Source organism: Kogia breviceps, chromosome 18 (genome assembly GCF_026419965.1).
Source record: "Kogia breviceps isolate mKogBre1 chromosome 18, mKogBre1 haplotype 1, whole genome shotgun sequence".
Taxonomy (NCBI): domain Eukaryota; kingdom Metazoa; phylum Chordata; class Mammalia; order Artiodactyla; family Physeteridae; genus Kogia; species Kogia breviceps.
This window is the reverse complement of record NC_081327.1, coordinates 7,148,453-7,162,605: the sequence shown is the minus strand read 5'-3', so window position 1 is coordinate 7,162,605 and position 14,153 is coordinate 7,148,453. Positions and strand designations below refer to the sequence as shown.

The 14,153-nt window shown below is 46.9% G+C and overlaps 1 protein-coding gene across 4 annotated transcripts in view; it reads right to left on the bottom strand.

Annotated features, from left to right (window-relative positions):
- Positions 1-14,153, bottom strand: part of LIG1 (DNA ligase 1) — a 40,662-nt gene that overhangs the window by 25,738 nt on the left and 771 nt on the right. For 2 of the 4 annotated variants that reach the window (XM_059045740.2, XM_059045741.2), the window contains exons 2-4: positions 5,399-5,472; positions 2,800-2,889; positions 206-341 (exon numbers count right to left, since the gene is read on the bottom strand). In XM_059045740.2, the coding sequence (XP_058901723.1) occupies positions 206-341; positions 2,800-2,889; positions 5,399-5,415 (243 nt within the window). In that variant the 5' untranslated portion in view covers positions 5,416-5,472. Of the gene's footprint in view, positions 1-205; positions 342-2,799; positions 2,890-5,398; positions 5,473-13,639; positions 13,731-14,153 lie in introns of those variants that run through there. The other 2 variants (XM_067018347.1, XM_067018349.1) reach the window with 2 other exon arrangements.

Sequence of the window (14,153 nt, the reverse complement as noted above, 5' to 3'; positions counted from 1 at the left end):
CAGGCACCCCAGGCCAGGGAGCCGAGCCCAGCCCCAGGGCAGAGGCGGGGTTAGGAGCACAGAGACCAGGCAGGACCACTCAACTCCTCCACCTGCTGGGGCATCATCCCCAGAATTCTCCTGAGCAGCCACTGAACTCGGCTCCAAAGGCCAAAGGGAATGATGGTTTCTTCTGGTAAATGTGGGCAGGCTGCTGGGGCCCTACCTGGCTTTTGGGGGGCTTGGGGGCCTCCTCCTCCTCCTCCCCTTCGCTGCCCAGGACCCGGGCCGCCTTCCTCCCTGGCCTCTTCACTGGAGAGTCGCCCTCAGGTACCACTCTATTCCACTCCTTCAGCGCCACCCTGGAAGATGAGAAAATGGAGGTTTTTTTCCAGCAGATAAGAGTGGGGATGCTACTCCCAAATTCTCCAGCCCCTTTATTATGTTTCATTCCCTTCCTTGCCTTTCAAGCATTCAACGAACATTTTCTAGGGGCCTCCTCAGCATATACTCTTAGTCACCCATCCACCCATCCCGCTCTCGGGAGGCTTCCTGTGTGCCCACCCTGTGATGGGTGATGCTGAGGAGCACGTGAAGTCCCTAGTGAGGGCAGAGACTGGCCTTCAACATCCCTTTGGAGATGCTCTTTCAGTCATATAAGTCCCTGAGTCCCCTAGGTAGGGACTACATTTCCCAGCCTCCCCTGCAGCCAGGTATGGCCATGTGATGAGTTCTGACCAATAGGATGTTGACACCTGCAACCTGCTCCTGACTGCTTGTCCTCACTGCTCTCTTATCCCTAGAACTTTGACTTGCTGACCCCCTTTGACAATGCAGATGAGGGCAGGACAGAGCAGAGAGAGAGAGGGAGAGAAAGAACCTCGGTCCCAGGACTACCAAGTGGTACAGAGTCGCCTAGCTGCCCCAAACTGCTTAAACAGCTCAGAATCTTTCAAGTGAGAAAGAGGCCATTTTAACTTTAACCAAGTCACCATGACTTTGGTTACTGGTAAAGCAGCCCAGCGACTCCCCTGACACCAGCTCTGAGGCACTCCCAGTCTGGTGAGGAACACAGACATGGCCGTCAAAATACAGCCAATATGCTTGCTGATGGAGGTCGCTTAAGGGGCTGAGAACACAGCTGATTCCTACTCGTTTCTGCACTCATAAAGCTCGCGGTCTGGACAAAGACCAAGATGTACACAAACACCTCCCTACTTGGGTCAATGATGGCACGCTCTCGTCATGGAACATGAAAGAGAATAAAGTGAGTTTAGATGAAGTGCATGGCTCTAAGACATTTTTTTGTGGGGAGAGAAAGCAGGCTGTCAAATCTGTGAGAGGAGTTGCTGTTGATTTTATTCACTGCTAAACCCACAGGGTCTAGGTGCCCGGCACATAGTAGAGTCTCAGTAGATATCTGTTGACTAAATGAATCTATACAGTATGATTCCATGAATGTAAAAGATACATGAATGTTTGCCCATATGTACCTGCAACTTGCATACAGAATAATCCTGCTTTTCCTATTTAAAAATAAATTAAAGATGTGTATTATTATCTGTTGTATGTCAGGCACGTGCCAGGTACTTGAGATATAACAGTGACCAAAATGAGAGTCCCTGCCATCCAATACATAAGTGTGAGAAACACTCATTCATTCAGCAATTATCTATTGAGCACCTACTATGTGTCACAACTAACTGTATTAGGTGCATGTATGTTTTTATGCATAGAAAAAAGGTATGGCAGGATATACCTCAAATTGGTAACAGTAGTTTCTCTGGAGAGTAAACACCGGAAGCACTTCAAATTTTTATTTACCTACTGCTGAGTTGATGTATTAATAATTACCATGTGTATGTAATTCCACATGTGGGTATCTATGCTAGAAAAAATAATCTGCATGTGTGCCCAAGAAGTCACACATACTGACTAAATCGCAGCATGGATTGTTTCAGCCAAAAAGTGGAAACAACCTAAATCTCCATCGGTAGGGGGATGTTTACTAATTTCTACAGTACATCCATAAAACAGAACACAAAGCAGAAGGTAAAAGGGATCCGATGGTTCTTTGTGTTCAGGAGTGGAAAAAATCTCTAAGACATACTGTCACTGAAGAAAGCAAGTTCAGGAACCATATAAACGGTATGATCTCTATTTTTCAAGACATTAAAACATGTCACAGAAAATAAAACCACATACAATAAGTGTGTATGTATAGCAGTGCAAACACAAAAGGGGCGGATCTAAAAGTCAAGAGTGTTGATAAATTATGACCTCATTCTTACCACTTACTGAGCGTCTTTTATGAACCAGGCACTGTTCTGTAAGTTGTTAGTGTGTTAATGCATCAAATCCACACAGGAAGCTTGATATAGATCACGACACCCTGCTACCCGTGAGGAAACGGGGGTACAGGAAGTGAAGTTACTTGCCCAGGCTCCCAAACTGGGGATGTGAGCTAAATCCACCCTTGGTGCGTATGCTTTGGAAAGCTGACCAGTCCAGGGGCAGGGTCTTCCCGAGAATCTGTGACAAGGACGCTGGAGGAAAGAACATTGTTCTCTCCTATTTAGATGCAGCCAGTAGCAGGGTCTCCGCCTCGTGGGGTCTACTCCAGAATGAAGTCCAGACACTGGGACGGAGCCCCGAAGACAACTCTGAGGCCCTGGATCCAGCTGTGCCTGAAGATGACCCTACCTTTGGCTTGTCCAGTTACCGGAGTCAAAAATTTCCCTGTGGGGCCCTGAGACATTCTGAGCCAGGTCCTGCCTGATAAAAGGAACAGATTTACCACATCCCAGCCCCAGAACATACTTTGGAGGGGACTCTGCTTCTCTGGTGCTGTTGGATATCTCCCTCTCTGGCTTCTTCACTTTGCCCTCTTTCTTGGGCTGGAAAAATGACCTGGAGGAGCAGAGGAGGGGGGGGAAAGGGAATGATAACAGAACCAATAACCCCTCTAACACACACCACATTCCACAGCTTCCGATGCCCGTCCCCGTCCCAGGACGCAACAGAAGACTTCAAACGACCCCCTCGGACTAAAAAGGAAAACTAAGGCTTATCAGATGGAGGAGGCAACGCTCTGCTTATTTTTCTGCCCCAACTCGCCACTCACCTGAGAGACAGGACACACCCCAATTTCCATTCCACAGGGATTAACTATGCACTTACTATGGGCCAAGGCCTGTCCTTGGAAGCTAGGGGCAGGGCAATGACCCAGACACACATGCCCCTGCCCTGGAGGGGCTGACACTCTAGTGCGGTAGGCAGACATTAGCAAGTAGCTAAATATAAGATGTCCAAAGGCGTCACGTGCTCTGAAAAAGATAAAAGTGCCCGCCCCTCTACCTGAGCCTGGCTAGGCTGAGTGGCTTGCCCCAGAGAGGCGAAAAACAGGGGCTTGATGGTGCAGGGACCTGGCCAAGTGAGGAAGCTGAGCATTGCCTACGATGTCTTGGGGACGTCGTGCACCCCCAATATGAGGCAATGAGAGGGCACCTCACCTCAGTGCCCAAAACCCCAGGCTAATTATGAGAATATCGGACAAACCAAACCGGGGGTAAGGCTACAGGTGTCATGACAAAGAAAGCCTGAGAAACTGTCACCCAGAGGAGGCATGACAGCTAAATGCAACATGGCTCCAGATCAGATCCTGAAACAGAAAAGAACATTAACAGACAAACTGGTGAAATGCAAATGAAGTCTGGAGCTTAGTTAACAGGAATGTATCGCTGTTGGTTCCTTATTGTGACTAGTGGACCACAGGGATGTAAAGTGTCAACAATGGACACTGGGTGAAGGGTACACAGGGACTCTCTGTACTATCTTTACAACTTCTTGGTACCTCTAAAATAATTCCAAAATTAAAAGTTTACTTAATCTTTAAAAAATAAAATAGGGACTTCCCTGATGGTCCAGTGGTTGACATTCTGTGCTCCCAATGCAGGGGGCCTGGGTTTGATCCCTGGTCAGGGAACTAAGACCACACATGCCACGCGGCACGGCCAAAAAAGGAAAAAATTTAAAAATAAAATGAAATAAAGCAAGGTGACAGAAAGCAATCGAAAGTGCCATCATCCCAGGAGGGGCTCCCCAGATTTCTCATCACCTGAGAAAAATGCAGCCTGGGGTCTGTGTAAGCCACCAACTCCCAGGTCTCTGGGGGTGACATCCAGGTCTGGATCTGCCTAGAATCCATCCCCTCCTTCTGGGAAGAGCCCTCCACGTTCCTCTTGTGATGCCCGTCCCCCCACATCCTCTCAGTCCCTATGGTTCGCATGGGTCGGCCCTTTCACCCACAACCAGGGCACAGGCCCCGGGCTGGCCGCTCAAGGCCCTGCACCCCTGGGGCTGCGACAGTGGCTGGTTCAGGGACCGGCATGCGGCCCAAGGCGGGCCAATGAAACTTAACTCTAGATATTGTTGTGACAGCTGGGAGAGAGACCGCCTCTTTCCACCGGGATTGCTGACTCTAGGATACTAAAAGCCTAAGGAAGACAGCCTGCCAGAGTGATACAACATCCAAGAAAGCAGAGCTGAACGATGGAGACAGAGTCCCAGTGAGAAAGTCTGGACAACTGGATCTGACTGTTAAAGCCAAGTTTCGGGCTTCCCTGGTGGCGCAGTGGTTGAGAGTTCGCCTGCCGATGCAAGGGACGCGGGTTCGTGACCCGGTCCGGGAGGATCCCACATGCCGCAGAGCAACTGGGCCCATGAGCCACGGCCGCTGAGCCTGCGCGTCCGGAGCCTGTGCTCCGCACAACAAGAGAGGCTGTGACAGTGAGAGGCCCGCGCACCGCGATGAGGAGTGGCCCCCACTCGCCACAACTGGAGAAAGCCCTCGCACAGAAACAAAGACCCAGCACAGCCAAAAATAAATAAATAAATTAAAAAAAAAAAAAAAAAAAAAAAAAAAAAAGCCAAGTTTCCACTACACAAGCCAAAGAATTCCTTTTCTGTTTTTCCTGAAGCCAGCCTGACTGCGTACCGGGTTGCTGAAGCCGGGCATTACCGGCACTTCAGGCCAGGTAACTCTTGCGGAGGGCTACCTGGGGCATTGTAGGATAGGATGCTTAGCAGCCTGCCTGGCCTTTATCCACTAAATGCTAGTGGAAAATTCCCTCTCCCGCCAGGTGGTGACAACCAAAAATGTCTGTTGTTCCCTGGGGGACAAAACTGCCCCTGATTGAGAGCCAGGGGTCAGGGTCTCTGAACCCTGCAACTAAAAATTTTGGTTACTACACTACCCATTTTTCTGTTCCCCTTTCCCACTTTCCATACTGCTCAACTCCTGGAAATCCCTACGTGCAGACTAACCCGAGTTCTTCTAAGATAAGGCGCAGCGTCAGAGAGGGGAGCAGAGAACTTGGAGTATGTAGGCCAGTGGCAGGGGTGTGGGGAGGGTACTTACATAATACTTCGCTGCATGATGGCGTCAGAATCCTCCCCTGCCCTCTCCTCCTCCTCTTCTCCAATGGGCCGTTCCTGAAGTAGACATCCAAATACTTGGTGAGGATACTGATTGTGCAGAGATCAAAACAGAAACTTTCACACACTGAGGTTTGGGGAAATCACCCTGAAATCTACATCACCTGGCTTGAACGTTACACTCGGTGAACAGCCCATCATATGGCCTGTCAAACGTACAACGTAAAGCTGTTTTAACCAACTAAAGAAGAGAATGCATTTACCAGAAATAAAGAACGTCCACTCTGAAGACAGGGATAAATGTCTCCCTTCCTATGACAGCCAGGCTAGTAGCCCTTCAAAGACAAGGTTCCCTTCTCAGGTGCCACGGCCATACTGATTCACTGTGTCTGCATGCTAATCTTTTTTTTTTCCTCTTTTTGAAACCTTGAAGGAATGTACTCCCAGTCATGTTTGATGTACGTTCTTTGTTCTAACAAGATATAAGACTGTGCTGAAAACCATGCTTCTCTAGAGCAGTTCCTCAGAACCGAGAGGCTGTCTCCTGATCTATAGTCCTCCGTTTGGCTCGAATAAAACTCTTTTTTTTCTATTCCCATTATAGATCGTTTCTCAATTCTTTACATTGACACTTCTTTTCAGAAAGAAAAAAAACCCCACAAAATCAGAAACACGAGTTTCCCCATCAAGAAGAAACTCCAGATTTACAGACCAAAATGACTTGCTGGTGAGATTTATTAGCGAAGAAAAGGGGTCCGAGTCAGAGAACAGGTGCTTCCTCTACCGTATGGCGCCTGCTTTTTGTCTAATACAATGACATGCTGAAGACCAAAAGGTTTTGTTCAATTGGCTTTTTTTTTTCCGCTAAATTTTCAGGTTAATGAAAAAATGTTTTGCAGTGATTATATAATATGCTACAATGGCTGTGAGACACGGCAGTTCATTAAATCATACCCACAGGGCTAAATAAATCAGCTGTTGAGCAGTTTCTAAGGTATACTATTAACCGAAACAAAGGGCAGACCCTCCTGGAGGGCACACCAATCTCAAAAGGGTGCGGACTGGATGATTCCATTTACATGACACTCTCCAAAGGACAAAACTCACATGGAGATGAACAATTGCCAGGGGGCGGGGGCTATAAAGGGGTAGGTAGCACAGGGAGTTCCTCTGGGGAGATGGCACTGTTCTGTATCTCAATTGTGGTGGTGCGTCCACAGATCTCTGCATGGGATCAAACTGCATAGACACAGACAGTCACACACACACAGGAGCGCATGTAAAAACTGAACAAGGCTAGAATCCAGCTAACAGCATTGTCCAAGGCTAATTTCCTGGTTTTAATACTGGATTACACTAATATAAGATGTCACAGGCTTCCCTGGTGGTGCAGTGGTTAAGAATCCGCCTGCCAATGCAGGGGACACGGGTTCGAGCCCTGGTCTGGGAAGATCCCACATGCCGTGGAGCAACTAAGCCCGTGCGTCACAACTACTGAGCCCACGAGCCACAACTACTGAAGCCCGTGCACCTAGAGCCTGTGCTCTGCAACAAGAGAAGCCACCGCAATGAGAAGCCCACTCACTGCAACAATGAGTAGCCCCCGCTCGCTGCAACTAGAGAAAGCCCGCGTGCAGCAACAAAGACCCAATACAGCCAAAAATAAAATTAAAAAAAAAAAAAAAAAGATGTCACCTCTGGGGGAAGATGGGTGTACTATTTTTACAACTACTTGTGAGTCTCTATTTCAAAATAAAAAGTAAAAAACAAAACAGAATGAAGGCACTATTACTGCTATAGAAAGAAGGCCTAGATCTAGTAAGTAACATTTTAACTAATAATAATAAATAATAAAGGAAGCAGAACAGTGGATACAATATGCTATTGATTTTGCAAGACAAGGGAAAATAAGAATATACATATTCGTTAGTACTGCTTATTTCAGCCAATCAGAAACTCTGGAAAGATAACCAAGAAAGCAACAGAAGTGGCTGGGGCCGACAAGGTGATGGGCTGTGTGAGTGACTGGTCACTGTGTACCTCTGTCCTGATTTTTTTTTGAACCATACATATTTATTACCTGTTTGACTTTTTTTTAAAATAGTAAATCTAAGCCCCAGATAACTTTTCTAATTCTCTTTCTCAGCCCCCCACTGGCTCTTCCATCTGGCGAGGTCCTGTCCCCCCCGCCAAGGGCCAGTCCCCTTCGGCCCAGCTCTGAGCTGATGGGCCACCAGGAAGCCTCCCGCGGGCACCTGCTGGAAGAGCAGCTCACTTTCCTGGCCTCTCATGGTGGTTAATTAGTACTTCTCTCATCATACTTATTGCATCCACCCCGTGGTCCCCAGATTACGTTCAGTTTAACTTTCCAAACAGATGTGGGGCTCTGGAGCCAAGGGGCTGTGCCTGGTTCACTCCCATCTCCTCCAGAAATTATTTCCCAACCTTCAGACATTCTTCATACCACCTTGGCAATTCCCACCATATCTAGGGAAACCCTGAATTTTTTTTTACTGAATGATTTTTTTCTGTGAAAGAATAAATTTTTTACGAACTGGGGTGCTTAGTGGGCGGTCGGCACTCTTCCAAAACTTTATATTAATTAATTCATACAAAAGCTATTACAATTCATCATTGTCCTGATTTTACAAATGAGGTGACGGGAGCACAGAGAGGTCGAGTAACCTGCTCAAGGTCACACAGCCTAATGAGTTGCAGAGCCAGGATCCAAAGCCAGATGTCTGGCTCCAGAGTCCGTGTCCTTAACCACTAACATTCTGAGGGTGAGGAAGGAAGGGGTCCCTCCATATTGGGATCGAGGCAGATGGAGGTGACCTTAGACCTGGGGGCTGTTGAGATAACAACTGTACCAACGATAATGTGACCCCGTACTACCCAGCCCCCCACTCAAGCATTTCCAACTGTTGTCCCCGTGGCACCGATGAGAAAACTGAGGCACAGCAAGCTTAAATCACTTGTCCTGAATCTCAGAGCTCGTAAGCAGCCAACGGGGGATCCAAATTCAGACAACCTGGCCCCAGACCCTAGGCGCCCTGCACTCCCATTTCTGTCACTCCCACAGACAGAACAGCATCTTTTGTCACAAAAAGGAGACAGCCGCAAAAATAAAAAGAACAAAACCAGATGATGAGGTTCTAGTTAAAAGCACTGGCTGCTGGAGGCTCTGAGCCCAGACCTGCTGCTTTCTGTTTGTTCAAAGTGGTAATTAGCCAAGTTCTAGAGGGGGCTGTGAAAGGCACCCTGCACCACACGGAGCCTTTCTGAGACAAACTGAAAGAGAATATAAAGGGAGTCACTTTCTCCTTAAGAGCGTTAGTGTTATTTAATGTCATACCCGTACACCACTTCAAGTTTCCGTAAGTAATTCTGTTAATTTTTTAATGTGTGAAACTCAAATCAGAAAAAGCCTTTACTGCTTAAAGAAGCATGCTGAAATAAATAGGGACAAAATGTCATGACGTCTGTAAACTAGTTCAAATATTTCAGCAAATGCCTGAAGTTTGCTTTAAAATAATTCAGGGTTTTGGGGGGAATTAAGGAGCATATAGACAAAATAAGAATGAACATATTATGATAATTCCTGGGGCTGGGTAATGGGTACACAGGGATTCATGACACTACTCTCTAATTTTGTGTATGTTTGAAACTCCTACAATAAACGTTAAATTTTTTATTCAAAAAATTAGACGGTGCAAACATAGCAAAATGTTAACAGCTGTAAAATCGAGGTGGTGGCATATTATCCTAGTTGCTTTACTTTTCTGTCTGAAAGTGTTTATAAATCAAAGATGAAAAAGTAACCTAAAATTGGGAATAAAAATATAATTTGCATATACAGCCCAAAGCTCAGAATTCATGAAAATCAATAAGGTAGTGAATAACCCAGTCCCTTTCCCCCTCAAAAAACACTAGTATTGGTACAAGTCCCTCACTTGAGAAAGTTCTAATCTATCCTGGACATGAATTATCTGTCAAAGTCAAGATCTTTTCTTCCCAACCAGCCAGGGAGCCCCTAAATTCACTTCCACACAAGAAAGAACAGAGCCTCACGCAGATGTCACTGCAGGGCTCCCAAGACTTTCAGTCTCTGGGACAACACAGGGAAGGAAACCCAGTCCCTTCTCTTGAAAAACCTCACGGGCCCCACTGTCAAAGATATGCAAAGTACTGGACGTCCCTGGTGGTCCAGTGGTTAACGCTCCGCGCTAACAGTGCAGGAAGCAGGGAGGGGTTCGATCCCTGCTGGGGGATCTAAGATCCCCATACACCGGCGCGGCCAAAAAAAAAAAAAAAAAATGTGCACAGTATATAAGGATGAAATAGGACTCAGCACTCCAACAAGGAGACCGGAAAAAATGAAGGAAGGAACGAACAAACAAATTAACGAACTCGACTAAAACCCAATTTCTTGATTCGAAGCTCAGGGCTCAGGGCCCTGGCGTTAAATACCATTTATATGCTGATTTATATCTCAAACAGCCTATTTATTCTCCAACCACCACCCCTAAATTGCCAGCCAACTTCCTTTAGGAACCCAACTCCAAAGTTTCCCAGTCCTTCCCTAAGTCTACAAACCAGTCAATCCTTCTTTTCACTTTCCTTCCGCATCACGTCCTCCCTTCCTGCCTTGACTCGGGCAGATTCCGGTGCACCATTACCGTCTTTCGTCGCTCTCTTGCTCTTAACTCCCGCCCTCCGTCTCACCGAGCAAAACCCCAAAGCTGCTGATTCCAGCCAACTTTCCACCTACCCCGTGCCTGCACCCGCAGAACGGACCTGGACCGGTCCCCAGGGGTCCTTCGGGCTGCGTCCAAGTCTCTCCATTCCCCCAGACCATTCAACCCTCCTGCTCTCCCAGACCGTACTTCCCACCAGCTTCTCCAGCCGCCAGCACCGCCTCCACTCTCCTCCTCCTCGACGGAGGAAATGGCAGCAATCGGGAGAAAGACAAGTTCCCACCACCTTATCTGCCTCCGCAACTGCGCCTCCGCGCAGGCGCTCCGGCTCCCAGCTGTCGATACTGCGACCACCCAGCTGTGCCCTCATTGAAGGCCAGACCCTCGGCCTGCGAACCAGATCTTACGCCCTCCTCTCCTGCATCATCAACTTTTCTTTCTACTAGACCATCCCTATCGCTTTACAATTCTGCTGGGACTCCTCCCACCTAAACAAACAAACAAACAAAAATCCCTCTCTTGACCCCACGTGCTCCTAGCAGCTATCGCCCCATTTCTCTGCTCCCCATTTCAGAGAAGTCATAGAAAGAACTGTCCCAAGGCACCTCCTCCAGTGTCTCTCCTCCCAACCCCGCTTGAACCTTTAAGTTTTCCCACATCACTCAGCTGGACCTTGCTCATCAAGGTGAGGGAGGACCTCTAGGCTGCTAAATCCAAAAGTCACTTCCTGTTCCTCATCTTGGCCCATCAGCAGCATTAGAAACGTCTGACTCCTTGCTCCATTGAAATTCTTCCTTCAAACCACACCCTCACCTCCGTGTCTACTATTTCCTGGATTCCTGTGACGAGTCTTCCTTAGCCACTGAGGTGAGAAGAATAAGTGCCCCCAAAGATGTCCCCATGCTAATCCTGGACCTGTGGATATGTTACCTTACGTGGCAAGAGACTGCAGATGTGATTAATCGCTCTGAGGTGGGGAGAGTACGGTGGATTATACAGGGGGGCCCAGTGTAATCACTTAAAAGTGATTACAAGTGATCCTTGTAAGTGGAAGGAGGGGCTTAGAGTCAGATTGGAGATGCTACCTTGCTGGCTTTGAAGATGGAGGAAGGGGCCACCAGTCAAGGAATGCAGGTGGCCTCTAAAAGCTGGAAAAAGCAAGGAAATGATTTTCCCTAAAGCCCCCAGAAGGTATGTAGCCCTGCCAACACCTCGATTTTAGGGAAACCAATTTTAGAGTTCTGGCCTCGGAAACTGTAGGAGAATAAAAATGTGTGCTGTTTTAAGCCACTCAGTTCCTGGTAATATGTTACAGCAGCAACGGAAAATGTAGCAACTCACTTTCTAACGGTTGCAGTGCCCAAGGCCCAATCCCTCCTCTCTGTCCTATTTACACCCACTCCGTTGGAGACCATATCCAGTTTGATGGCTTAAACATACTCTGGGATGATGACGACCCCAACATGTCTACCTCTAGCTGTGACTTCCCCTCTAAACTCAAGGACTCATATTTCTAGTTTTCTGTGCTGTCTCCATCTGGATATGTAACCAACATCTCAGACTCAATGGGACCAAATCCAAACTCCTAGAAAAGACACACACATACGCACACACACACTTTTATCCCTCCTCCAACCAATGTTCTCTATCTCAGCATTGGTAGCTTTTTTTCACCCAGCTGCACAGGTCAAAAACCTTGGAGTCCACTACATACCTATTATTTAATTATCAAACAAGTGACAATACCAAGGGCTGGGGAAGATGTGGAGCAACTGGAACTCTCATATATTTCTGGTGGGAATGCAAAATGGTCCAGTCACTTTTGGAAAAGTTTGGCAGTTTCTCAAACCGTTAAGCATACATTTACCGTATCGACCCAGCAATCCCACTTCTGGGTATCTACCCAGTGAAATCCTATGTTCACACAAAAACCTGTAACCTAATGTTTATAGCAACAGGTCTGTTTATAATCGCCAAAAACTGTAAAAAACCCAAATGTCCTTCAATGGGTGAATGGATGAACAAATTGTGGTACAACATACAATGCATTTAATTGCTGCCTAGTATTCCATTGTAGAATATTCTAAACTTTGTTTACGCTTACTCGGCAATAAAAAGGAGTGATCTTCTGATACACTACAGGAATGGAGAGGAATCAGTGGTTGCCAGACAGAGGGCTTAAAGGGAGCCCCAGAATCATTTTTGGGGGTGATGGAATGGTTCTGTACCTTGATTGTGGTGGTGGTGACATAACTCTAAATGTTTCAAAATTAACAGAACTATACGCCGAAAAGAGTAAATTTTACTATATGTAATTTTTTTTATTATTAAAAAAAATCAATGGAGTTACCAATGATTCAGGTCCGGCCACCACCACCCCTGGTCTGCTATGCTGTCCCCTCCCTCTTTTTCTTCACAGCACATAGCACAACCTGACCTTATAAATTAGAATTTGTCTCACCCTCTAGAGCAGTGCTTCCAACAGGACTTTCTGCCTGATAGCAATGTTCTCTATCCGCATTGTCCAGAAAGGGAGCTCTAGCCATAGGCGGCTTCGGAGCATTTGAAAGGCAGCTAGTGTGACTGAGGCACTGAGTTTTTTTGTTTCTAATTCATCTGAATTTCAATAGCTACTACTATGTATAAAATAGATAATCAACAAGGACCTACTACTGTATAGCACAGAGAACTCTACTCAATATTCTGTAATAATCTATATGGGAAAAGAATCGGAAAAAGAATGAATATATATATAACTGAATCACTTTGCTGTATACCTGCAACTAACACAATATTATAAATCAGCTATACCCCAGTATAAAATAAAAATTAAATTAAAAAATAATAAAAGTAATACCTACTCATCGAAAAAATTCAATAGCTACACGTGGCTAATGGCTACTGTATTAAGCAGTGCAGGGCTCAAATGTAAGTTCCATAAACATAGGGATTTTGTCTATTTGTTCAAAGATATGGCCACGGGACCTAAAACAGTGCTGGCACTGAATGCACTGGCCCCCACACCCTTTGATTACTAAAAATTGGGATAACAAAAACATTACTAAAGAATTTAGGGTTTATAAGCAAGATCTTTCAAACCTGGAGACCATGGTAACAAGGGGGATGTAAAAGGGTGTTTAGGGAGTGAATGGTCTGAGGATGACAGGCCAGAAGGCTCAAGTCTGCATTTCTTCTATTTAGTAAAAGCTCACATTTCCTGACCTGTCCCCTATCCTCACCCGACCCCTGTGAAATATTTTACACCTTTCCCGTAAATATGCTACTCTCCCTCCTGCTCTGAGGTTTAAAACAGCTCAGCATTCCCCCAAAAGACAACTCAGGAAGCTGAGACAGGAGAGGGAAACTGCCTCGTCCAGGGCCACACAGCTGGTCAATGACGGATACTATAAACGAAGGGTGCCGGTTCTGAGAACCGCCAGGGATTCACGTTTAAAATATCCCCCAGGCACTCCCAGACCTACTGAATCAGAATCCTGGGAATGGAGGGGGGAAACCTGCAGGCCTACCGAGCTCCCAGGGAATCCTGAGGTAAGATGAAATTAAGGAGGTCTTACTTAACACGTCCTTCCTGTCTTTTCCTCGTGCCTTCTTCACAGGCTGCCTAATAAGCCAGAGATTCAAACGTGTTGAAAAGGGGATGGTGGCCAAGGAGTGATGTCCTTAATCCCATTTTCCGCTGGCTCCCCTCACTGATTCCCCTCAGCTTTCAGATGCCAGCTCTCCTTTCCAAACGCCCCCTCTTCCTCCCAAGTACCCTCCCCCTTACCCTTGAAGCTTCCCCCTCACTTAAGGGCCTCGTGATCCTTCTCTCTTCCCTCCCCAAGCTCTTCTGGCCCACCCTCCACCATCTCAGGTAACAATTAGCCCAGACCTTTCATCTAACCTCCTCTATGGCCCCACCCCCTCCCAGGCCTTGGCCTCCTCCTCGCTGTCCAGGCGCCCCTTCACTGCTCTTCCCTTGGCCCCGCCCCCTCATCAAGCATACACAAGGCCAGACCTCCACCCGTCCAGAAGGTTCGA